This window comes from Mercurialis annua, linkage group LG4, assembly GCF_937616625.2.
Source record: "Mercurialis annua linkage group LG4, ddMerAnnu1.2, whole genome shotgun sequence".
NCBI classification, from domain to species: domain Eukaryota; kingdom Viridiplantae; phylum Streptophyta; class Magnoliopsida; order Malpighiales; family Euphorbiaceae; genus Mercurialis; species Mercurialis annua.
This window is the reverse complement of record NC_065573.1, coordinates 37,837,249-37,860,897: the sequence shown is the minus strand read 5'-3', so window position 1 is coordinate 37,860,897 and position 23,649 is coordinate 37,837,249. Positions and strand designations below refer to the sequence as shown.

The window sequence follows — 23,649 nt, the reverse complement described above, 5'->3', positions numbered from 1 at the left end:
ACTTATAATTTAATCAACTAATTAAACAATAAAACAATTAACTCAATTAACTACACATTTAAACATTCAATAAATTTAACTAATTAACCAATTATGTACTTTAATCAACTAATTATGCAATTAAATCATTTAATAAATTAAACAATTAACCAACTTAACAATTTAACCTAATTAAACAAAAAATTAATCTAATTAGTTAATAAACTAATAGTTAACCTAATTATTAATCTAATAATTTAATTAAACAACTAATTAATTAATTAACCCAAATTATAATATAATCCTAATTTAATAAATTAACTTAACAATTAACCTAATTAATCAACTAACCTAACTTAACAATTAACCTAATTAACCAACTAACCTAACTTAACAATTAACCTAATTAATCAACTAACCTAACTTATACATATTAACCTAATTATTAATATAAATTAACAATTAATTAAAAATAAAATGTAAAACAGTACTAACCGTTAACTGGAAACTGGAATCAGGGGTGAAGGAGGACGGCGACGAACGGCAGCGGCAACAAAAGCACCAAGGCGGCAGCGGCGGAGGAACCACGGAAGCCACTGTAATGTTTTTTCAAAAAAATTAAAATAAATGGTAAACTAAACCTAAAAATTAGAAAAATAACCAAATGATGGGAGAGAGGAGCGGCGGCAAACCGGAGGGGAGAGGCGGTGATCCAGAGAGCAGCGGCACCACCGGCCGGAGAGAAAGGAAGAAGCAGCGGCGCAGCACCGTTCGGGGAAAGAAGGCAGCGGCAGCACCGTCCGGGGAAAGAAGACGGCGTCGGACGGCAGGGAAAGAGGGCGGCGTCGGACGGCAGGGGAAAAGCTAAGGGGCTGCGTTTTTTGGTTTAGGGTAAAAGAGGTAACTGATGAAGGAAGAAAGAAAGGCGCTGCGTTTTATTTATCTGGCTATTAGCGACGGACGGTAAATTCCGTCGCTAATTGCGAGATAAATGATACGCAGCGTTTTGGTAACTAATTTCGCGACGGAAATTAAGTTTCCGTCGCGAAATTAAGTTACCAAAACGCTGCATTTTAGTTCCTCTCGACATTAGCGACGGATACAAGTTTCCGTCGCTAATTTTGACAATTTAGCGACGGATTTCACAATCCGTCGCAAATTTTGGCCAAAAATAATTGGCGCCATCAGCTCCCGCCATTTTAGCGACCATTTAGCGACGGTATTGCCGTCGCAAAAATGGCGGGCACACTCCCGCCAAGAAATTAGACGAAATTGCGACGGATTATTAGTCCGTCGTGGATTCCGTCGCAAAAATGGAAAATTAGCGACGGAAATATTGTCCGTCGCAAACTTCGGTCGCTAATTTACTGTTTTCTAGTAGTGAATTGTCAACACCACCTTAAATTGCATGGAACAGACAAGCAAATATGTTGATACTATAGAAAATATAATTATTTTTTAAATATACAAAACAAAATACCTAAAAACAATATAATTGTCCAGGCTGGCTTAATTTATCACAAGTGTGTGGACGGTGAGTATGAGATATGAAAACCTATATTCGAATCACTTATTCCACAAAATGAGAATTATTCGAAGCATTTGTGATAAAATGTTATAAAAATCCATATTAAGTGGGAGGTTCAGGCGGCGAGATGTCGAGACTAACCTCTCCTAAATTTTATCCAGATGGTCGGCCTCCGTCTTTAAAGAGTGGTCGGGTTCTGTCGGGAGTTCTCTCATCACAAAAATATACCTAAAACCATCTCTCTCTCTCTTTATATATATATATATATATATATATATATATATATATATATATATATATATATATATATATATATATATATATATAAAAAAAAAATTAAAAATATAAAATAAATATTTAAATTTTATTTAAGTAGGAAAAATAAGAATACATAAATATATAAAATGATATTTTAAAATTAAAGTTTATAAAATATGTCTATAAGAACTATTAGTATCTTTTTGGAAAAAATACTTTTTGAATTACGCTTTAAATCCATAAAAAGACATGATAGGGCTAAAAGTAATAACAAGTAATACATGAGAGACAACCAGATCACCATCTCAATAAACCAATTTATCAATCACAAACTCAAGTAAAATATTATAAACTCTCATGAACCATCTCACATGATAAATTAACATAAAAAAACAAAAAGAGAATAGTCAGTTTTAAAGCTCTAGGTTTTATCGCTATCTTCATCCTCAAACTCAATATAATGATCACCGGGACCATCATCCTCCTCGCCAAGACGAGCCGGAAGTTCACCATAAACCTTGAGAGGCCTAGCTTCATCCGGCCTATACTTCCAGATAACATCAGCTTTGTCATCCTGGAAGTCACGCAACCCGACGAGAATTATATCGCCGGCTGCAATCCAAACCTTCTTGTGCATCGTACCACGGATGTGGCATAGACGCATAGTGCCATCAATACACATGGCTTCACATCGTCCGTTTCCGAGCATACGAAGCACTCGAGCATACTCTTGTCCATCTTTCTTAAACACAAGCTCACGTTTCTCGTCGTCTGCTTCGTTCTTTCCTCTCTTCGTATTCTTTCCTCCCTTTCCCTTATTCTTCGGCATGGTTCAAATACTTCTGCAAAAACAAACCAGTTATTAAAATTTGTGAATTGAAACCCTAATTGCCAAGGTACAAAACAGACGCACCCACACACAAAAACTTGGTACTTTAGGTCAAATTTAAGGTTCAATTAGCTTCAAAAAATCGAGGTACCGATTAATCCAGCAAAACAAAGAAAAAAACTAGATCGACAGACTAATAAGACACAAAACGAAATAAAAACCCAATTCAAGAACAGAAAACGAAAATAAGACCGTGAAAGAAAATAAGCAAAGATGGACAAAAAAACAATTAAAAATTGATAGATTACCTTAAGGCTTAAACTGATTAAAGAGCTACGTAGACTGAGAAATCAAAGAGAGAGGAAGCTTGTGGAAAATAAAATTAATAAGCTGATTCTTTGCAAAAATGTCAAAGCTGAGCCCTAGCTAGCTTTTTATAGCTAATCCTTCTAAAACCCTCCCCGCTCTTTTCCCTGGACAAAAGTTTGATTCAATATTTTATATTTTAAAACATATTCTAAATAGTCCTCCAAGTTAAAATTTTAACAATTAAACCATCTTCCCTAAATTTTAAATGTTAACAAATGTCACATTAAACATAAATCAATTAAGAATATCATTAAATAATTTTTAAAAATATAAATAATTTTTAAATATAAAATTAATTTAAAATTTTAAATCGATTATTTTTTTATATTTCAAATTTTGACTGCTATCGGTTCTCCTAATTTTTTTGTCCGATATTAAAAAAATATTCACCTCCGCAACCACAAAGCCAAAAAAAGTTCCGACAAAATGAAAAATATAAATTTTTTTAAAATTTTTTCATCTAAGAAAACGAACGAACGTGATTTGTTCTACAACAGATCCTCGTTAACGAGGATCTGTTACAAACATTAATTCAAAAATTGTCGGCTTCGTCAATCTCCTTGAAGTAGCCAAAAATGCAAAACAGCAACGGCGATAGTGTGGGATTCGTCGAGCTCCGTTTACGGGTTAAATACTCAAGTACCCTTCTCCGAGGACGATAAAACATATTAGCCCGCTAGTTTATACGCCGCCGCCAAGAAAGCCAGCGAAGAAATAGCCCATACTTACAATCACATCTCCGGGTTATCCCTAACCGGGTTACGTTTCTTCACAGTGTACAGCCCATGGGGAAGACCCGACATGGTAAAAGGATGCATCGGAGCTTTGGACACGGCGGGAATAAGAAAGGGCCAGCTCAATTAAGAGTGTACAACCTTGGAAATACATTGCCGGTTCCTGTCGGAAAATTGGTGTCAATTTTGGAAAATTTGCTGAATACAAAAGCCAAGAAATATGTGATCAAGATGCCAAGAAATGGGGATGTTCCATTTACTCATGCCAATGTCAGTTTGGCATTTAGAGATTTTTGGTAAACGCCATCAACAGATTTGAGCACTGGATTGAGAAAATTTGTCAAGTGGTATGTTGGATATTATGGCATTCAAACAAGGGTAAAAAAGGAAACTGATAATAATAGTGATCACCATATATTTTTATTTTTGGGTCTCAGACGAAAAAAAAAATTAAAATATATTTTTATTTTTGGGCGGGAAATTTTTTTTGGCATTTGAAAAAATTTTGGGTGAACCGGTAGCGGCCGGAGACAGAATTTTTTTTTAGGTCCGTCGGAAAATAATTTAGGAAAATCAGTATAGAAATTGTCTTTTGAATTCATCCGAAAAAAATTAGGCGGATTGATATATGTGTTAAAATATTAATATTTAAAAATTTAGGAAAAGTCCTCTCAATTTTATTTTTTAGAAAAAGTGGTTTTACTCTTAAAATTTGGAATATTTACACTCTATGACATAATAAGATAAAATATTTACAAACATACTATCTTATACTTTCTCTTTATAAGAGTGTTTTTTATATTCTTAAAAATACAACTTTATTTCTTTTATTAACAACAATTCCATTTTTCTCTTTTCTTCATCTTCTTCACCCAAATCCTAATTTTATTTTCTCTCTTTCTCCATTAACTCCACCACCACTATCAATCCACTACCACCATTGCTTGCCGCCAGCCGCCGTCATCGAAAGGTTGCTGCCACCGTGAGAAGCCGCTGTCATCCCTTACATCGCTCCATGCCGCCGCCGCCGCTGCTCCATGCCGCCGTCGCTCCTCCATGCCACTGTTGTTCTTTTTATTTTTAATCAGATATGAACTCTTATGAGATCATATTTATTTGTATAGATCTAGTTTTTGTATATATAGATCTATTATTTTGTTGTTGTTTTATTTGTAGATCTAAAATTTATTGCATACGATTTCTCAGTTTGTTTTTTGATTTTCCGTTCTTCATCCTCATCTCCTCCGTTTTTTTGATTTGAAATTTTTATTTTCAGATCTAATTTTTTTTAAAACGTATATAATTCGTATTATATACGGAATATATACAGATTATATACAAACTATATACAATAAAAATGTATATGTATATTATCTGATTTTATATACGAATTTTGTGCTGAATATATACAAATTCATTTTTCTGTATACAAAATCATATTTTTGTATACAGAAAAACTGTATTTTTGTAAATACTTTTAAAAAGATGATATTGTTTGTAAACAAAACTTTGAGGTTGTATTTTTGTAAATATTTTCATTTTTTCCGGTATTTGTAAAAAAATCTCTTAAAATTTTAATATTGAGAACTATTTAGAATATGGATTAAAATATAAAATATTGATTTAAACTTTTTTGCAGGATAATTTAATTAGTACTTTCAGGATACAATTGAAAATGAAAAATTCTAATTTAGACAAAATTAATAATTTTGTAACGAGGGTGCAATTGAAAAGGGGCGAAGGGTTGAATTGTAATTCATAATAAACAAAAAAATAATAATTTAAAGGATTAATTCCATAAAAAAATCATGATCTTTATATAACATTTTATTTTAATCACGACTTTTTAAAATTGACACATAAAACTATGATTTTTCATATTTTTTTTAAATTTATCATTTGAGTATGTTTTTATTGACTAATTTTTTATTAAACCATTAATGAAAGACCCAAACTATAAATCGACACCAAATATTATTATTTTTCAATTAGAGTATGCAAGATTCGTAATTTTTAGTCGAGAAAAGACACCGAATTTTACTTTGCTGATAGATTTGAAATAAAATGAAAGGTTGTGTCTTTAAATGTCAACTTTTAAAAGTCGTGATTAAAATGAAATTTCATGTAAAAGTCATTGATTTTTTATGGATAAACACCTACTTTTTATCTCCAATCCTTGATGTTTTAGCTAGAAAAGTTTCTGCCTGCTTGGCAGCAGAAAAACACAAGCCGGTCCTGAAATGAACAATTAGCCACTGCTTCAAAGTAATTAGCAGTTTTTTTCTTGTTGAAGTTGTGGGAGTTGAGAGAATGAACATGGATAAATAATCCTTGTCCACAAGATCAACAGACAAGATTTTCAACCAAATTAGAAACATGTTAGAAAAGGCGAGACACAAATTCAATGATTCAATTTGAGAACCAAAGCAAACAGACATTTAGCTACATTCTACAAGCATTGGATCTTATTATTCACCAATATAATTTTATTTCAAAAAACGCTTCTAAAAATTAAAACATTCGATAATTTTGTCTCTTCTTGTTCTAGCATTTTCATTTTTGTAGTTATTTCATAAGATTTAGGGAATTCCAATAAAAATGAGTGTCATGGGCGTGACAAAGTGTTGAAATTAAGTGGATGCCGTAGAATTTATTGTAGATTGTTATGTGCCGTCTAGTTTTACTATCTTATCTATAGCGCATATAGATTTATCTAATCGCATGTTTCAAATGTTTATAACTTTATATTTCTAAAAAAGTTCTGAAAAGTTTCGAATTTTTATATTTATAACTATTTTTATGAAAAAAATACTATTTCCATCCTCTTTAAGAAGAAGATATAGTAAGTTCTTGCTGAAAACAAACTTTGAGCTGGACTTTTTAGCCAGACCTAAAGATTATGAGTTGGCAGAATGGCCACCCATGGAAAGGCTAATATGAAAAATCCAAAGATGGTCACAAGACAAAGTATTTCAGCCACATGGGTGCTTTTTTTGTTCCATCCATAAATTTAGGAATTAGGGCTCATGGCAAACACTTATCTATCATCTGGTTTGAATAAAAATTCAATTCCCAAGAAGCATTTTTAAGTAAAGATGACAATGAAAATTGACAAAACCTTCAATAAAACAAAACACTAATCAGAAAAATGCCAATTTCTTACTTTGACCCAAAAATACTAAATTGACAATTCAATTCCATATAAAAGCCAAAAAAAAAAAGTGTTACAAAAAGTAAAAACTAATAGAATAAGATTTGACTTAAGGAGAACTAATCAAACCTTTTTCATTACTAATATGATTATAGTACCTGCAAAGCACCTTGCACTTGACCACATTGCCATAAACATAGAACCCTGGTGCAACCATTATTCTAACTATTGTTGGGACCAGCTTCTTAGCTCTGTCTCCACCCATATCTTCCATGTAAACCGAGTCAAACCGAACCCACTTATCCACCCTAAAGATGGGCAAACCGGGATGTACCGAGTTGGCCAAAAGATGAACCAACCATACATTTTTAGAAGCACCAAAGAATGCTTGTAAAAGTGGCTCAGGCCATGCTCTATTCCACCCCAACATTGCCACAATTTCATTCATTTTTCTGTCACAAAATTTACTGAAATCTTCACTGAAATGCCTTGTTCCTTTATTCAACACTTGTTCCCATGTCAACTCTTTTAATTTACTAAAAGACCCATAATTTGCTTCACATTTTTCAATTGGGTTCAGTATTTGATTCACTCCACTCTTTTGGAACCCAACCGATTCAAAATCTTCAAAGAATGTTTTATTCAGCAAGGCCTCAAGGTAGAAAGAAATACTTTTAGGATTCTTAGAAAATGAAATCTTGAGTTCATAAGGTTGTAGCAGAGTTGATATTTTTTCAAATATTTTGCCACCCATATGACGTAATTGCCCTGTGAGTGACCTGCTCAAGAACCTGACTGACGATCTTGCTTCAGATACTGAAACCAAGAAATGCTCGATCACTTCATCATTAACACTGCCCATCAAACCATGATTGAAATTTAAAGCTTTTCCGTTTCGAAACGGAGAGTTACTGCTACACTCGTCGAGTCCTGACTTTAAATTATGACAGTAAACTTCGAGCTTGTTGAGCTTCTTTTCAAGTTCAGACATGGAGTATTTTAGCCTGGAAGATTCAAGAACTGCTTCGTCTCTCTTTCTTGTCGCTTGAATCAGCTTATGAGACAGCTCAGCTATGGCAATCTTCCATTGCTGATCTCTTGAAGCTGACGAATCTGTAGATTTCGGACTCTTTCTTGTTAAAGAAGCGAAGATAGACTTGAAGATTCCATTAGGGCTTGCAATAAAAGATTTGTTTAAACCGTTGCTGTTATCTAAAGGAACAACAGAGATTTTTTCTCTGGAGTTCGGACGACATTTATTACAAGAAACAGAACCATCTTCTTCTTCTTGGTCGTCTAATCCGCTGCAACTTCCATGGCGTTTCTTGATCTTGCTGTTTTTGACATGGAGAGGTGTTGGCTGGTGAACTGGAGTTGGCTTTGGTGTTACTGTCTTAGCTTTAATCCGTATTTCATATTCTTGTTCTTCACCTTCACATTCTTGAATCTGTTATCAAGAAAACGAAAAATTAGCAGGAATCTTGAATTTTTTTTAAAGAAAATACAAAACATGAACTCTATTTTTTTCTCGAGAAACAAACAGGGGGTTTGATTTACTTACAGGAGTGAAATGAGGGGACTGATGGGAAAGAAACAGAGAAGGAGGAGAAGAAGGAGATTTAGAGGAAGAAGAAGGAGAAGAAAAAGAAGCCATTTTGAAGCAAATTGGAGTTATGTGTAGAGTATATTATATGTGTGAAGATTTTTGAAAATGTGAAATGAAGAGATAATTATGAATGGTGTCCGGTTTCAGTCTCTTTTCGTTTTCTTTCACTTTCTTAGGTTAGAAGTTCGTCGGGTTGTAATGATGGTGGTGAATTACAGGCGGGCCATTTATGTGTTACTGCTCACTGTTATATTGAACAGTACATTAAGTGGTTAGATTTTTGTGACCATTTTTAGTTCTTGGATATAATAAATGCGCAGGTCCTTTTTTTTGCAATTCTTGAATATGTCAATTCAAACCTTCTTTGTAAGAAATTTTTAGATGATTTAATCATTTAAAATTTCTTATATTCTTACCCTTTTTGCAGCTCGTTTTAGCTAGATTATTAGTAACGTTTTTTTCCCTAACCATGTGCCGAAGCGAAAATAATTTATATTTATTGAATATCAAGTGTGATGCTAGTGTTGAAAAAATAGAAGTATAATAAACAACGTATAGTAAAAATGATTGACTAACTCATTATTTTTAGAATTTTAAATTGATTGTAGTATGTGGTTCACGATTGTGAGTTTCGTTCTTAGCTTATAAATGTGTTTTGTCATATATTGTGCTCATTCTAATGTCAACAATTCGGCTAGATGATGAAATTTCGGATAAGAAATATATAAAGAAGAATGACTAAGTTATTACAATTTTTAGAATTTTGAGTTGAACCCGGTGGCTCATCAATATAATCATAATAATTACCCAAGTAGCCTGAAAAATTAATTTGGCATCAGAGTTAACTAGAGGGAAAAGTATAGAATTTTGAAAATCGTAAAATAATAATTTCACATCCAAAACTAGTGTTTGAATACTAGTCTCCTAATTGAGGAAACATGTCCAATAATTTAAGCAGCATTCAATTGCATATAGTGATAGATAACCAAATTCTTACAGCTTAAGTTAAACTTTTAAATCATACTACTAATTAAGGTCTTACAAGCATATGCATGTTACTAATTCTATGTATGAACATTGGCGAATAATTTCGTCATTTATTTTCAAAAATCCGTCACAAATCCTTCAAAATTCTATCATCTTTTGTTAATTAACAGTTCTTTTTAGTATATCCATAGTGAAATCCGCTGCCGATTGTGGAAATTACCAACAGACTAACATCCGTTAATAAATTCGTTGGTAAATCATTGTTTTCTAATAGTGTGATGCGAAATTGCAACAAAAAAATGAATAGGAGCTATATATAAACAATAGTACAGGACCACCTCAATCACATAGACGGTAAATTTAAGAAGAAATTGCCGTTGAGAATGAAACAAGCAGGAAAAAAACAATTTGAGGTTGTTTTATTTGATGGAGAATAATGGAATTTAGCTAAAATCTCCATAGCAAGCAAAGGTCAGCTCTGGTGGGTCAGAGACAACTAAATTTCTCTTCTTCCCAAGTAAATACATACACCCAGAAAGACAGAAAAATGGAATTTTCCTGAGAAAATGACAATAATAAATTGCTTGCAGTTTAATTTCATGGGATATGGGACCTGCTTTTTCTTCAAATACACCGAGTTTTTATTGCTAAAGCTAATTAATGTATACAATATAAGAAATGCTTTCAATTAAATGAAGAATGCATGAGAAATGGTGCCATTCTATTTCCAAGTCAGAAAATTCTGCATTTCTTGATTATGTACACACCTGCATGTAAGTATTCATCATGCCTCTAAATTTCGGGTTAAAAAATCTTGCCTTTACTAAATTAGAAATATAATGTTCTTACGCAACAATTGTGAATTTTAAAATTTTATATTAGTATATATTTTGGTAACGAGGACTCACTCTTACGCTAAGTAGCACGGAAACGGAAACGGGAAACGGAAACGATACGAAACGGACACGGGGAAACGAAAGTTTTTCAAAATGAAGGATACGAAACGTGGGGGAAACGTGTAAATAACAAAAATTTCGGGATATATTTATAAAAATATTATTTAAATATTTATAATAATTAACAAAATAATTCAATTTAATATACTAAATATTTAAAATTTTATTAATATATAAAAAAATATAATACAATTCCACACAAATAATATATTTGTTGTATTGTGTGCAATGCGAATGTAAAATTTATGAATAATTAGGTAGATTTTTTTATTTGTGGATAATAATTTTAATTTTTTTTACAAATTTTAATTTTTATTATTTACAGAAACGGCCCAAAACGTTTCGTACGGGTGTCCAAAAGTTTCCGGTTTCCGAAACGTTTCCGAAACGGGAAACGCAACTTTATTGAAGTTTCCGTGCTTCTTAGCTCTTACGAGCTGAAACCCGAGTTCGTTGTCCAACTCCGAGAGGTGGATTATCGGCAAATCACACATGTACCTAGCAAATCCAGATTATAATGGACAACAGTCAAATCTCAACTACTTCATTAATTGAAAAGGGCGTAGCCGGGAATTGAACCGGCAACTGTCACGCTTAAATGACTGAGGGCTAGACCACGACCAAACCCGTGTAGACAATTATAATACCACTATATTTTAACAACTTGACTTTAATTTTATAAATGATTTTCGTAAGTTTCTGCTTATGTGGACAACGGAATTGAATATTCTTAAGATCAAATTATATATTTTATTTTAAAAATAAATATACACTTTTAAATAGATGGAATATCTAAGAATTAAGGTGTATATTTTTTTTCGTCGGTTACATAGTCGATCTTTTTTTGTTCGAGTTCATTTCTCAACCTCTCATTAATGATAAAATTAAAATATAATTACCAAAATATAAGAAATTGGAAGTAGATAGTTGCTCTTTAAAAATAGTACAGTTTAGTATTGACCCCTAAATTTTACAGTTTAGTATTGACCCCTAAATCCGTATATCCTTCTTATTAGGGGTCAATCATTATCTTTTATTAACTTTAGCTGGTAAACTCATTGTAACAATATAAATTTGCAGTATTAATAATATCTTACTTTTACCAACAAAAAAATAAGGAAAAATTCGTACCTATATTGGTATTAGAGTCTCTTAGATTTTTAATTTGTAGATATACTCAGTCTATTACGCTATCCGTGTATTAACCTATCACATTATGACACGTCATAAAATAGTGGCACTATTGTAATTTTACTATTCAAAACTGTTAAATAGTAATATTATGATAGTGCCATTATTTTAATGACGTGTTATAATGTGATAGGTTTAGTATACAAATAACGTGGTGTACTGAGTTTATCTAAAAAATTCTCCTACACTTTTTATTTACAATAAATGTAAATTTATTCAATCTGATCTCTCTTATTCAAATGAACTTGAGAAGATCTTACTTCAAAAAAAAAATCGATATTTTAGTATTTGATTGATGATGTCCATATATTTTGACGAATCAAGTATATAAAAGAAATTTTTTCAGTTTATCAGTCCATTTCTGATCTCTCGGCGGCTCGGATTTAACATTCCTTTAACTCTGAATTAACTATAAACTACACTTCATTTTTTTGAAAATTTCCGAAATTAGTCCAGACTAAAGCCTACCCTAAGTCCTTAGTAATTCTTCCACTGCTTATAATTTATGTAGCACAAATACAAATATAGGAACGAGACATTTATAGATAAAACAATTTAAATATATATTTATTTATAAAAAATGAAACTTCATATCCAAACAGAAAACATTGATAGATTTAAGCATTCGCGCTCAATTTCTATAATACCTCAACTATATGTAGAAATGTAGAATAATTTAACTGGATTTTTTTTTTATATAATTAAAACAAATAGAAGCGCTTATGGGAGAAATTAATCCCACGACCTAACAGATTGCTGTCAAACGCGTGTAACATTTGAGGTATAACTCATAGGTTTGAGTGGATAGAGTTAAAAGAAAGGGATATGATTAAAGGCAGTAGTGTGAATAATGTACTAAAGAAGTTGTGAGCATTAAAGGCAAATCTAAAATGCACAACTACTCAAATTAAATGAAGGAGATGCATGTGAAGTTAATAAATGAGACAATTCTTTTGAATTGCAAATTCAGAATTTGTGGTCCTCTCTGTCAATTCTTGCCACCCCAGTCTTAGCCGCTGACCTGCGCAACTCTGTAGTATCTATGGGATGGGATCACAATTCACGTGCATTTACTATTTACTATTTACTATTTACCATTGCCATTGCCATTGCCATTGCCATTGCCCTTCTTCTTTTACTTTTGTCTCTCTTGCCTTTCATGGATTACCAATTTCACATCCTACAATCGAATCCATGATCAATCCTATACTTATAAACTTTTATCAAAAACGTTTCGAGTTGTTTTCACAAATTGTTATTACATATTTTTCAATTAGAAAATTCTTTTAAAAACTTGAAAGGTATGAAAAAATTGTCAGATTTTTTTTAATAATACATATAATCACTTAACTTTATTTAGACACCAATTAAACTCTTGTTGTTTCAAAACTGAACAATTAAACCTTTTAAATTTTAAAATAGGACAAATAATTTTTTTCATTAAATATGATAGTTAATGGAGTCAGAATTATTAAGAAAAAGATTAAAAAATAATTTTAATATTTGCAATTTAATTCAGATTAATCCCTCAAAGGTCTTTTATTGTTAAACAACTTAAATTAGGGATCTAATTGATACTTTCAACAACAAAAACGACCTTCCAGACAGACGAAGGTTTGTTTTTTAAGAAGGCCATCACATATGTCATAATTCATATTTTAGTTTATCCTATTAGAAAATCAAATGATACGGTCGCTTATTTTTATTTTCGTCAACAGTTTAGTCTCTCTGAAAATGTTGTTAGTCAACTGAGTTAAAAGACTTAAAGATAAATTAATTTTTAAACACAAAGAATTAAATTATTGACAGAAATAAAAATAAGGGATCACATATTGTTTTTATTTTGATATTTTTTTAAATTTAGTTCGTTAACTAACACAAAAAATAAACGTAAGGACTAAATTTTAACGGAAACAAAAGTGGAAAAGTATATTGTTTGATTTTCAAAAAATAGAGACTAAAATGTAAATTATGACATATACAGAGATATCATAGTAATTTGTTGTTTTTACTTTTTTTTGTCAAAGATTAAACTTCATTAAATGAAGAAAGATATAAATACAAATAGAAAATGACTGCTCAACACTAATGAGTAAACCATTCCAAGATAAAATAATGAGAACTGCAAAGCAGTTATCCGCAAGGACTTTTTAGCCATCAAATGGACTACCCAATTAAAATCTAATTTTCGCAAATCGAAAAAATTAGATCAAATATATCAACTAAAACTACTCCAGCATCCTCATTAAATTTGAAGGAATCTGTTGCATTTATAAAGACCTCGCAATCTTCTTCAAAAGTTAACGATGATGTCTGAAATCAACAACTCTTCTATTACTATTGTAGTCCTAGTGCATCCACCGTCATTGATTTTATAATACCAAGAAACCATCGTGCCTATACCACAATTTAAAAAGCCAAATCGAAGCAAAAATATAACAAAATGGGCCTTTCCATAATCATTATGGATTTGGTGAATGATTATGGATTTGGGTACACCCATGAAGAACCTAGTATCCAATTGGGCCTTCAAAATGGGCCTTTCCATAATCATCTTCTTCTTTAGTCACTTTATTTGAATAAAATAACAATTTTACTCATTAAAAAATGAAACAGACAAAAAAGGACCAGCAAGCAATTAATAAGTCTTGCATCAACCATCTTCATCTCGAATTCCAATTCAAAACCAAAATTCAATTGAAACCCATTTCTTAGCATCTGGTCTTTACAGTAAAATCCAGTTATTCCTGTTCAATTATGCAAAAATCAGGAGGTGGAGGTGGAGGTGTAATGGCATGGAACGTGTTCAAATTTTGCACAGCTTTACGTGCGTTGGGATCTATAATGATGGTATTGGTCATCGGAATAATTGGGGTCACTTATTTTGTTGTCGTTATAGATGATTATGGCCCAGCTCTCTTTCACGGCGGCCTTGATTCTTTTACTTCCTTCGTCGTCTTGCTCTTATTCCATTTTTTGGTGAGCTCTTTATTTTTTTGGCTGTTCTTTTAATATATTTTCTTTAATATTGTTTGTAAATGTTGATGAAGTCTGTTTTTTAATTGCTTTAAAAAAAATTGAACTTGTTTGAAAAATAAAAAAAGTAAAATGATGAACAAATATGCTTAAAATTATGCAAATTACAGTTTCACTTATGATTAGTAGAATGCAAAGAAATAGAATGATAAACAAATATGTTTAGCCTAATTATCTTCTGAATCATTTAAGTCTCTTGGAGAAAATGATAGAAGTTCACTTAGAAATCTGCTGGTAAAAAGTAAGCAAATCCGTTACGCGGAACTTTGTTTTGTTGAATATGTAGTTGGTGATGCTATTATGGAGCTACTTTGCTACTGTTATTACGGATCCAGGTGGCGTCCCACCCAATTGGAGGCCATCAGTAGATGTGGAGAGAGGTGAGGCAGATCCACTGGTGGGATTAGAACATGGTGAAGCAAATTTAGGTTTAAACCCTTTTTCTGTGCTTGGTAGGCCGGATAACCAAACAATGCGTTTTTGTCGAAAGTGCGACCAATTTAAACCACCTCGAAGCCATCACTGTTCTGTTTGTAAGTTCTTTAGACGAAATTCTGTTAAAGAAAGCCTGTTGCTTTGCCCCCTTTTTCATTATTTTTAACGTTACTATTTGATTTCAGGTGGGAGATGTATATTAAAAATGGACCATCATTGTGTTTGGGTCGTCAATTGCGTTGGGGCATTAAACTACAAGTATTTCCTTCTTTTCTTGGTATATCAACTGTTATCCAAAACTTGATAGCAGATATAGAAGCTAATGCGATGTAGATAAATGATTTGATCTAGATGGGCACTTCATACTGTTTGATTGATTGAATCGTGCAAAGTAATTAATAGACCTAAGTCTGAAACATAGAATTTAGATGCATATGTACTGTGTTTTTCTAAATTAGCTGAATTCGGCTATCGTCATGCATGTCAGCTGAAAACCAGCTATCTTTTCTTTGACCAGCATATGGCTGTTTTTAGAAGTTTATTAATGAACAAATGGTCATTGCAGTCCCTGAATTTGTGAGTCGGGGACAATTAACTCACACTTAGCAATTTTAATCAATGAGACCATATTCTCTAATTTTAGGTCAATTAGCACCCAAAGTAGGTCAATGACTCATTGCAGTTTGCCAGTTTGCGAACGCGTTCATTTTGTACAATTTGGGGGTTTATTGGCCTCAAACTATAGAGTACTGTCCCTAATTGATTAAAATTGTTAAGTGTGAGTTATTTGATCCTCATGCACAAGTTCAGTGACTGTGATGACCCTTTGCTCGTTTATAATGTCTAGAAGATAATATGTAAATTGATTTCCTTTTTGAATCAATGATGAATTGCCTTATGTTGACTAGATACATTTGAGTTGGAATTTGCACTGCCTATAAGCTCTGGGCCATTTAGATTCTTTAAGACTAATTAATATAAATTTAGGAAAATTCTCGTTTTCTGGTTCAGACAACAGCAATTTTACTCGGTCTCCTAACATGTGCACTGTAGTAATTTAATAGAATTCTTCTTCAATCATCCTTTTCTTAAATCTCACTGCCGACTACACATATATGGGAAAGAGAAACTGACAATTTTCTTCTGTTTTTATTTTGCAGTTTTACACATTTCTTGAGACAACTCTTGTCACTGTATCGTTATTACGACTGTTTGTAGCATTTTTCACCGACAGTGAAGCGGAAGTTACAGAAACAGCAGGAACTCTAGTTGCCACTTTTATCACATTTGGTGGGGATCCTTAGGGATGATGAAATTCTCAATTTTTTTTAATATACATATTTACAGATTCTAATCCTATCCTTATTGTTATTATCCAATTATTTGAAGTATTGAACTTATCCTTCGCATTGAGCGTAATCGGCTTCCTCATTATGCACATGTCACTAGTACTATCCAATACTAGCACCATTGAGGTGATGCCATCGTTCTATCGATGTTCTTTCTGTCTATATTGTAATAAAAGGCCTTTGTCTCCTAAAAATTTATTGGTTGCTCAATTGTCTCAATTTCAGGCATACGAGAAGAAAACTGATCCTAAATGGCGGTACGATCTTGGTCGAAAGAAAAACTTTCAACAGGTTGGATATTTTTCATTTCAGTTTAAGTTTTGTTGAATTATGTTTATTTTCCGCATCAATCGAGTCTCGCCAAATTAGAAACTGCAACCTGGCTCATTCACAATATATGCCTGTTCAAGCTCGATAACGTGAAATATTATGTTTATCATCAATTATCATTTTCTATATCAGGTATTCGGGATGGACAAGAGATACTGGTTCGTCCCTGCTTATTCAGAAGATGATTTGAAACGCATGTCAGTCCTCCAGGGTTTTGAATATCCAACAAGACCTGATCTGGATGAGCTTCAGCAGCGCTAATTGTATGCGGCGCCTGACACAGACTGTATCAGAGTATCATTCTGTTTCGTTACCCTTCTTACCAATTATTCATGGGCAGTCCACACATTTCTGTAGATATATATTATATATATATATATATATGAAATTTTGCTTTGTGTTCAAAAACTTCACTTACATTTCAAATACCCAAATCAATGCTGTCTACATAATTTTGAACTAATCCTAGTTGATCATTCTTAAGAATTTTAAATATTTCCATTAAATTCAGTTCTATTGTATTAAATAACCGACTACCCATCGCAAATTTATTATAGCTTCAACTAGTTTGGTAGTTTTAATTCTAATTTGGTCGAAGAGGAGAATCATGTATTGTGAAAATGGGTTTCAAACCTAACAAATTAAATCATCTGAAGTCGAGAATAAAAAAATAAATCGAGAGTTTTTATAACCCATTAGAAAATAAAAAATTCCTGTTAGTTTTTCCCCAAAGTAGTTGGTGAGGATGATTAATATCCTCAATACAGTCAAAAAAAATTATGATATAGACTTTTAGTATTACTAATCAAGGCACTGCAGCTACATTATTTACACAGCAAACCGCAAATTGGGTAATCAATGTACTATACTGTCTTCTAATTAGAGCAAAAACATTTCATTTCAACATAAGAAGGCTCGGAACTGTACTGCTACTTTGTAACTCCAGAGCGCTTGAAAATCAAGCCAAGTACCGAAACACATTAGGATTCTCTTTGTCCCTCTCCAAGTAGTCTCGAGTGATCAAATCTTCCATTCGCTTCTTAATCGCCTTGATATCCGGCTGCAATTCCAGTTCATCATCAACACGCATTAACAAAATATATATTATGAAGAAAAACAAAGAAATATGCAATGATTTAGGCTCCATTAGAACTTATTTGTCTTTCATACAGGTTCTGATGACTATTGCAACAAATCATTCGGGATGGGGGTTATTTGGGATCTTCAAAACTGGAAAGTCATACTCGACCAGAAATGTACCCCAAATAACCTTAGATGTCAGTAGACGTAATTCACCTACTCCAAACTTTTTGGCATATATGTATTTAAAATCAGGAAGAATATAGTTCATACCTTGAACATGCGACTCAACTGCTCAACACACTCTGAGACTAATTGTTGATGGCCCAAAACTTTCCTACTCTTCATTATGCGAACAATGGCAGCATCAATTGCATATCTCCTATCTTTATCAACATCTTCAACGACTTTCTTTCTTTCATCGACCACGGGGAGAGGAATCTGTAAATAAGATAATTAATTGTTTTGTTAAGCAAAGGTATATATTTCAAATGTCTGTATCATTGTGTATGTTCATTAAAACAGTAAAAAGACCAGCAGCCATAACGATCAACAACAAAGACATACAAGAATTTACATATGACTCTGCATTATGGGAAATAATAATGCTAAAGGTACCTTGATTCTCCTCATTCTGTCGGTGAATTTGTGGTTAAATTCGAAGCTGTCGGTCGGCGTAACACTCTTTGTATTTGGCTCCTTAATAAGGATCTTATATTTGGCACAAGACAAAGAATGAAGCAATCTAACCACATCATCGTGTGTCAAATTTAACTGAGCCATAATCTCAGAATAACTGAGTCTGTCTGAAGTGTTAAAAAGCAGAAGAAGAGCAGCCTGTAATGGACACCAGTATCAAACTAAGAATCAAACACCTCACTTCAGTAATTAACTAGTTCCTCAACAATTCAGCAAGTCATACCTGGTAAGTTGATACAATCAACTCAATAGGTTTTGGATCAAACTTGCCAGTCAGGTGACAAGACCCCAATGAGTATATCCATGTAAGCTTTCGGTGCTTGCTCTTTTGGTCATAGAACTCCTTGAAAACTTCAACACCCCTAACCTGCACATTCCAAAAAATTAGGGGGAAAGAATCACCATATATTTTTCACATCAACTTCACATTATTACAGCAACAGATATAAAATTACTACAAGACAGAAGCTAACCATCTCTGCAGGAAGGTTTAGATCAGAGGATTTATAACTTGGCCAGAATCCAGTTGTAAGAACAGTGACCGACAAATCAATCCCAGGATTTGCATTCGAATTATCACTGAGATATTGCTCAAAGCTTGTCTGGTTTTCCCTTGCCAATGTCAAATCAGTGACCTAAAAAGAAGAGGTTCAAAAATAAAAATAAAAATAAAAATAAAAATTTCATTGATATATAATAAAAGTGATCAACCACCCTGATTGGCTCACCATTCCTTCCATTTTTGAAGTGAACTGTCCACCACACTGTTGCTTTAATTTTGTCAGTATACTCCTTTCATGATCATCATTAGCACTTCGGTCAAAAAGAAGACGACGAGCTAGCTTCTTCCTGCCAACAGCAAGAAAATCAACAAATGTGCTGGAAATATAAGTGCAGAACAAAAGAAAACAATATTCAGTAAGAAATACAATTTACCTGTAAAATTCAGCAAAAAGGTCCTTGTCACTAATATATGCCAGCAACTTCACTACCTGCAAAACTCAACCACATAACAGAAAAATCAATGTTAGTAATAAGAAAAATAACTTCCACAGTTCTAATAACACTAGAAGGCCATCTAAACACAAAAAGGTTTATGCAAGGGAACTTGGATAAGCCACCTTCTCCAGTGTTTCTTCTATGGCCTCATCGCTCAGTTTCTCACTTCCACCCTTCTTAAGGATATTATCACAGAACGTTGCAAGTAGTTCTGCACTTGAACTGCCGGCGACTGTTTTATTACAAAATATCTCGAAAGCCTCTTTCATTGCCTATTGAACATTAAAAAAGGATGAAGGAAAAAGACTTGAGACAATTTAATAAGACCACATTTAGGAAGCCAAAATAACAACTACAATACAAACAACACACCTTATGGAACAGCGTGTGATTTTGGAAACAATCGTTCACATATGTCATATACTTGTCATGAAGCTCAATAATCTTTCTGATAAGAACCTGAAAACCACACTACTAAATGAATTATTTGCACCAACAGTTACTCCCACATACCTAAAAGGAATAAGTTGTGAGATTTACCTGTTCCTGTAGGCCACCATTTGCAGTCTGTAGAAGCACATAATTTCACAACTTAGTTCATCAGCAATAATTTAGATGCAGTTAAAAAACGAATATATACTACTATTTTTCTGCAATAATGCAGCAACGTTCCCTAACTTCCAATTCCTATAATCCAAACAAGAGTGACAAAAAAAATTCACCAGCTCTAATTCTTAATTATCACTCAGTTTTTACCCGCCCCTAAGGTCTTTGCTTCTCAAAAGTGCAAATTATTAACCCAAGAGTACAAACACATACCAAATGCAATAAAAAAAACAAATATTTAAAATAGAAAATCCACAACACATACCTGATTACTTGCAGCCTCCTCAGCTTGCTGGACCAGTACTGTACCGTCAGCAGTGATATGCTGTTATAAGGAAGTGTCAGTACTAAGCAAAAGCCAAAATAGAAAGAATAGCAATAAGTGTACAGACCAACCAACCTGCTTGAAAACAGTTGCCACAGGCTCCAACCCTTTGGTTATTTTATGGTAAAGCCTGTACATCCTTGAAAGATCTTCAACCTGCAAGACAAACATAAACCAGAAAGTTTATTGCAATACCACATGGAAAAGCAAATAAAAACCAAAAAGATTATACAATGTCAAGTACCATATACCTTATCATCACTAAGCAACGCACGACACCCAGAATGTTCCTTTTCAAGCAGTTGATTGGCATAAACCACCAATAATTCATGTTGAACTTTCTATAAACAAAAGAAAAAGCTTAATTAAATATGAGAACAAATCACCCCCACAGATACAAAAAAAGGGACTCCAATCAAATTTTGCATGCATTTGAATCAGATTTTTCAAATGCAACTAGGGCCAAATTTGACCAGAAACCTTCAGACATCCTATCAAATCACTTCAAAAACAGCTACTGGCTCAAATTCAATATTCATCTTGAACAACTTTTAATTTGCAGAGTAAACAATGTGACATTCTCACAAGGATATAAATCCTGATTCCTTTAACTTCAAATTAAAATGCCATCCTACAAAACTGAAACTAGAGTAGATATAACAAAGTCCAAATAGACTTTGATTATAATTTCTTTATTTTTTCTGGACAATGATTGAAAGACCAATGCCCACAATTCAATCTCACAAGCATGAAATGCACTAACCTCCACTAGCTTTGACTCACTGCTTGAATGCAGATAATGAGAAACTCTATCCCTCTCCTTCTTCAGGCATTCCTCAGCCTGCAAATTCATTGGAGGTGTTAGGATTTCAAAGCGTTAGCCATATATATACTATTCATACGAGTACAGAAAAGTACTCGCCTTCAACATATAGTCTGGACAAGAATCTTCTACTATCCAGGTTGATGCTTTACGAGAATAGTAAGAACCAGTATCTTCAAGCATGACTTGTTCAAAATCTTGTTCATAGTGGTCCATTTGACCCATTCCAATCTCAACAAATATACCTAAAACATTCTTCAATAATGCCCTATCAATCTGCTCTCCCTCGCGTTCTTTATCAATCTGCTCCACAGAATACAAATGCTCAATATTTCTATTAGAAACTGGAATAGGAAATATACAAATTAAATGTACATCAAATTACCAGAACCACCATAGCATCTCTAGCTTTACCAAACACTTCCTGATAAACCTGAACAAAAAAAATAATTTAACAGCAGCAATAATCAGGTCTTCATATTAGAGGGTATGTAATCATTCATATGATAATTATTAATGTGCAGGACTAGCAATCTAGGTTCTCTTTATACAAGAACTGGAAACATTAAGCAATACGAGGCATCTAACAAACCAGGTCACGGAAGCAAAGTAGCCCAACGTCATGAAGTGGAGGAAGTGACCTCCGAGCGATAAAGTAGCGATCCAGATAGTGAAAGAAACGTGACAACCACCTAACCATAATTTTATGGTTAGTCCACCTCTTCACAACCTCCATAAGCATAAACTCGTCATGCTTCTCTCTTATAGAAGGCAATACCTGATTCCAGAAACAAAATGCCGCAGAGATGTTATTGAGAGTGCACAATAAAACTCCATCATAAAAATCACATGTACATAAAGAAATAATCTAATAATGGCTCCATCTTCTTACCGTTGCCTGGATATATCCTTCAAAAGCCTCTCGATACTTCTCATAAAGCTGCTGAGAATAATCATTAGGGGGCTTCTGGGTGCACATATTGTATATGGTCCTGTGGTGTATGGACTATGAATGAATCAAAAGAACACAAGAAATACATATGAAATAAATTAATAACACTAAGTTTCTGACAAGAAAGAGTACGTGTATAGCATCATGTATTCTTCTGAGCTGAACTGCTCTTCTCCTCCTTCCAGAATCCTCTTCAGCTTATTAATTCCCGTCAGCATAAAATTCCATCCTTGATCCAGATCAATTGTCTTGCGCTCCATGCTGTCGTGAAATCCTGGAGGAAACATAAAAGATAATAATTTAAAAAGCAGCAGGTGAACCCACACTCACAAACACCATTAATAATTTAAACCTAGATGATTAAACAGTTAAAAACAAAAAACAAATTATTAAATGACAAACAGGCAATTAAATATAAAAATCGGAGAGCACAGAGAAACAGTTAAACTGATTTCACAAACAAAGATGATTCTGTATTATGCACAAGGTTTTTACTGGCTAACATATTACTGAAAATAAATGAGCATAGATATTGCGTCCGGATATTACATTATCTTATTAAAGATAATCAAAACCCTAGCTAGGATGAACATACAAAAAAACAATTTCTAATCAAATCAGAAACACAATTAACAAACAAAAAACCCTAAATAACATTCACGGATGAAAACGCAAAAGCATATAATAAAATAAAATAAAAAAACGACATTGATAACAATCGCATGAAACGAGAGGAGCATACAGATTTTAACAAATAATGTCTCTACAAAAATCAAATTTACGCATTAAAATCCATAAAAATGGATGATAAATTAAACCCTAAGATTACGTATATACTTACAATAGAACGTGAGAGACAACGCAAAACAAATCCGAAGAAAAATTCTCTCTCGCTCGTTGTTGAAAAATAAAATAGATAGGAAAAGGCAAATTTGATTTGGAAAATTGCAGTGAGGTTTAGGTTTTTATAAATAAGGCTCAAAAATAATTATTGTGTTTGACTTAATTAAGTAATTGTTGTAATCAAGAGTTGATTATGACTTTAATTACTGTTTGCTAGGGTAATTTTATGCGGTATAAAAATTCCTCTGTTTTTCTTAATATTGGCGGCAATTTATTGGATATTTTTAATTATAAATAACATAATAAACGATTTTATACATTCTAGTATACATAAATCATAAACAAATTTTAATAATTCACTTGATATGTCTTTAAATATTATATTTTGAATTTCGTTTAAATCTCTAGTATCATTTTAATGCTTTTCTTAAACTATTTTAAGACATTATTTGTGAAAAAATATAAATATACCGTTTTATAGTGAAAATCCGTTCAAGACAATTTATGTACTTTATATAAAAAAATTTAAGCTATTGATCTTAAATGAATTAATTGATGAAGAATTTAAATTATAAAATTACATA

General features: G+C 32.7%; 4 protein-coding genes and 1 pseudogene across 4 annotated transcripts; 2 read left to right on the top strand and 3 right to left on the bottom strand.

Moving 5' to 3' along the window:
• Positions 1–2,076: 2,076 nt before the first annotated feature.
• On the bottom strand, positions 2,077–3,140 carry LOC126677094 (eukaryotic translation initiation factor 1A-like). The gene is made up of 2 exons (XM_050371547.2): positions 2,903–3,140; positions 2,077–2,607 (listed from the first exon to the last, which is right to left on the bottom strand). Exon 2 carries the CDS (start codon positions 2,592–2,594, stop codon positions 2,187–2,189), a length of 408 nt encoding a protein of 135 aa, XP_050227504.1. The 5' UTR covers positions 2,595–2,607; positions 2,903–3,140; the 3' UTR covers positions 2,077–2,186.
• On the top strand, positions 2,593–4,953 carry LOC126678673 (UDP-glucuronate 4-epimerase 6-like; annotated as a pseudogene).
• A 1,881-nt stretch (positions 4,954–6,834) lies between these two features.
• Positions 6,835–8,640, bottom strand: LOC126677088 (IRK-interacting protein). Its single transcript, XM_050371539.2, has 2 exons — positions 8,410–8,640; positions 6,835–8,295 (listed from the first exon to the last, which is right to left on the bottom strand). Exons 1-2 carry the CDS (start codon positions 8,500–8,502, stop codon positions 6,958–6,960), a joined length of 1,431 nt encoding a protein of 476 aa, XP_050227496.1. The 5' UTR covers positions 8,503–8,640; the 3' UTR covers positions 6,835–6,957.
• Positions 8,641–14,192: 5,552 nt separating this feature from the next.
• On the top strand, positions 14,193–17,248 carry LOC126677091 (probable protein S-acyltransferase 14). The gene is made up of 7 exons (XM_050371543.2): positions 14,193–14,567; positions 14,911–15,157; positions 15,245–15,336; positions 16,220–16,349; positions 16,449–16,534; positions 16,634–16,699; positions 16,871–17,248. Exons 1-7 carry the CDS (start codon positions 14,346–14,348, stop codon positions 16,997–16,999), a joined length of 972 nt encoding a protein of 323 aa, XP_050227500.1. The 5' UTR covers positions 14,193–14,345; the 3' UTR covers positions 17,000–17,248.
• A 153-nt stretch (positions 17,249–17,401) lies between these two features.
• Positions 17,402–23,191, bottom strand: LOC126677086 (cullin-1-like). Its single transcript, XM_050371537.2, has 20 exons — positions 23,064–23,191; positions 22,355–22,496; positions 22,163–22,262; positions 21,863–22,048; positions 21,656–21,703; positions 21,370–21,573; positions 21,211–21,288; positions 20,699–20,788; positions 20,523–20,603; positions 20,388–20,447; positions 20,057–20,083; positions 19,889–19,975; positions 19,639–19,788; positions 19,454–19,509; positions 19,246–19,366; positions 18,991–19,152; positions 18,741–18,884; positions 18,437–18,655; positions 18,092–18,259; positions 17,402–17,798 (listed from the first exon to the last, which is right to left on the bottom strand). Exons 2-20 carry the CDS (start codon positions 22,480–22,482, stop codon positions 17,697–17,699), a joined length of 2,211 nt encoding a protein of 736 aa, XP_050227494.1. The 5' UTR covers positions 22,483–22,496; positions 23,064–23,191; the 3' UTR covers positions 17,402–17,696.
• Between the last annotated feature and the right edge of the window lie 458 nt (positions 23,192–23,649).

What these genes read in the sequence shown, in the direction of transcription:
- LOC126677094 (XM_050371547.2), bottom strand. Translation starts at nt 2,594, where the DNA reads ATGCCGAAGAATAAGGGAAAGGGAGGAAAGAATACGAAGAGAGGAAAG.
- LOC126677088 (XM_050371539.2), bottom strand. Translation starts at nt 8,502, where the DNA reads ATGGCTTCTTTTTCTTCTCCTTCTTCTTCCTCTAAATCTCCTTCTTCT. An exon ending in AGTCCCCTCATTTCACTCCT is followed by an intron (nt 8,296 to 8,409) that starts GTAAGTAAATCA and finishes TCTTGATAACAG; the next exon opens with ATTCAAGAATGTGAAGGTGA.
- LOC126677091 (XM_050371543.2), top strand. Translation starts at nt 14,346, where the DNA reads ATGCAAAAATCAGGAGGTGGAGGTGGAGGTGTAATGGCATGGAACGTG. An exon ending in TGCCACTTTTATCACATTTG is followed by an intron (nt 16,350 to 16,448) that starts GTGGGGATCCTT and finishes AATTATTTGAAG; the next exon opens with TATTGAACTTATCCTTCGCA. An exon ending in CCAATACTAGCACCATTGAG is followed by an intron (nt 16,535 to 16,633) that starts GTGATGCCATCG and finishes TCTCAATTTCAG; the next exon opens with GCATACGAGAAGAAAACTGA.
- LOC126677086 (XM_050371537.2), bottom strand. Translation starts at nt 22,482, where the DNA reads ATGGAGCGCAAGACAATTGATCTGGATCAAGGATGGAATTTTATGCTG. An exon ending in GTGAGTCAAAGCTAGTGGAG is followed by an intron (nt 20,789 to 21,210) that starts GTTAGTGCATTT and finishes TTTTGTTTATAG; the next exon opens with AAAGTTCAACATGAATTATT. An exon ending in CTTCAAAAATGGAAGGAATG is followed by an intron (nt 19,153 to 19,245) that starts GTGAGCCAATCA and finishes TCTTCTTTTTAG; the next exon opens with GTCACTGATTTGACATTGGC.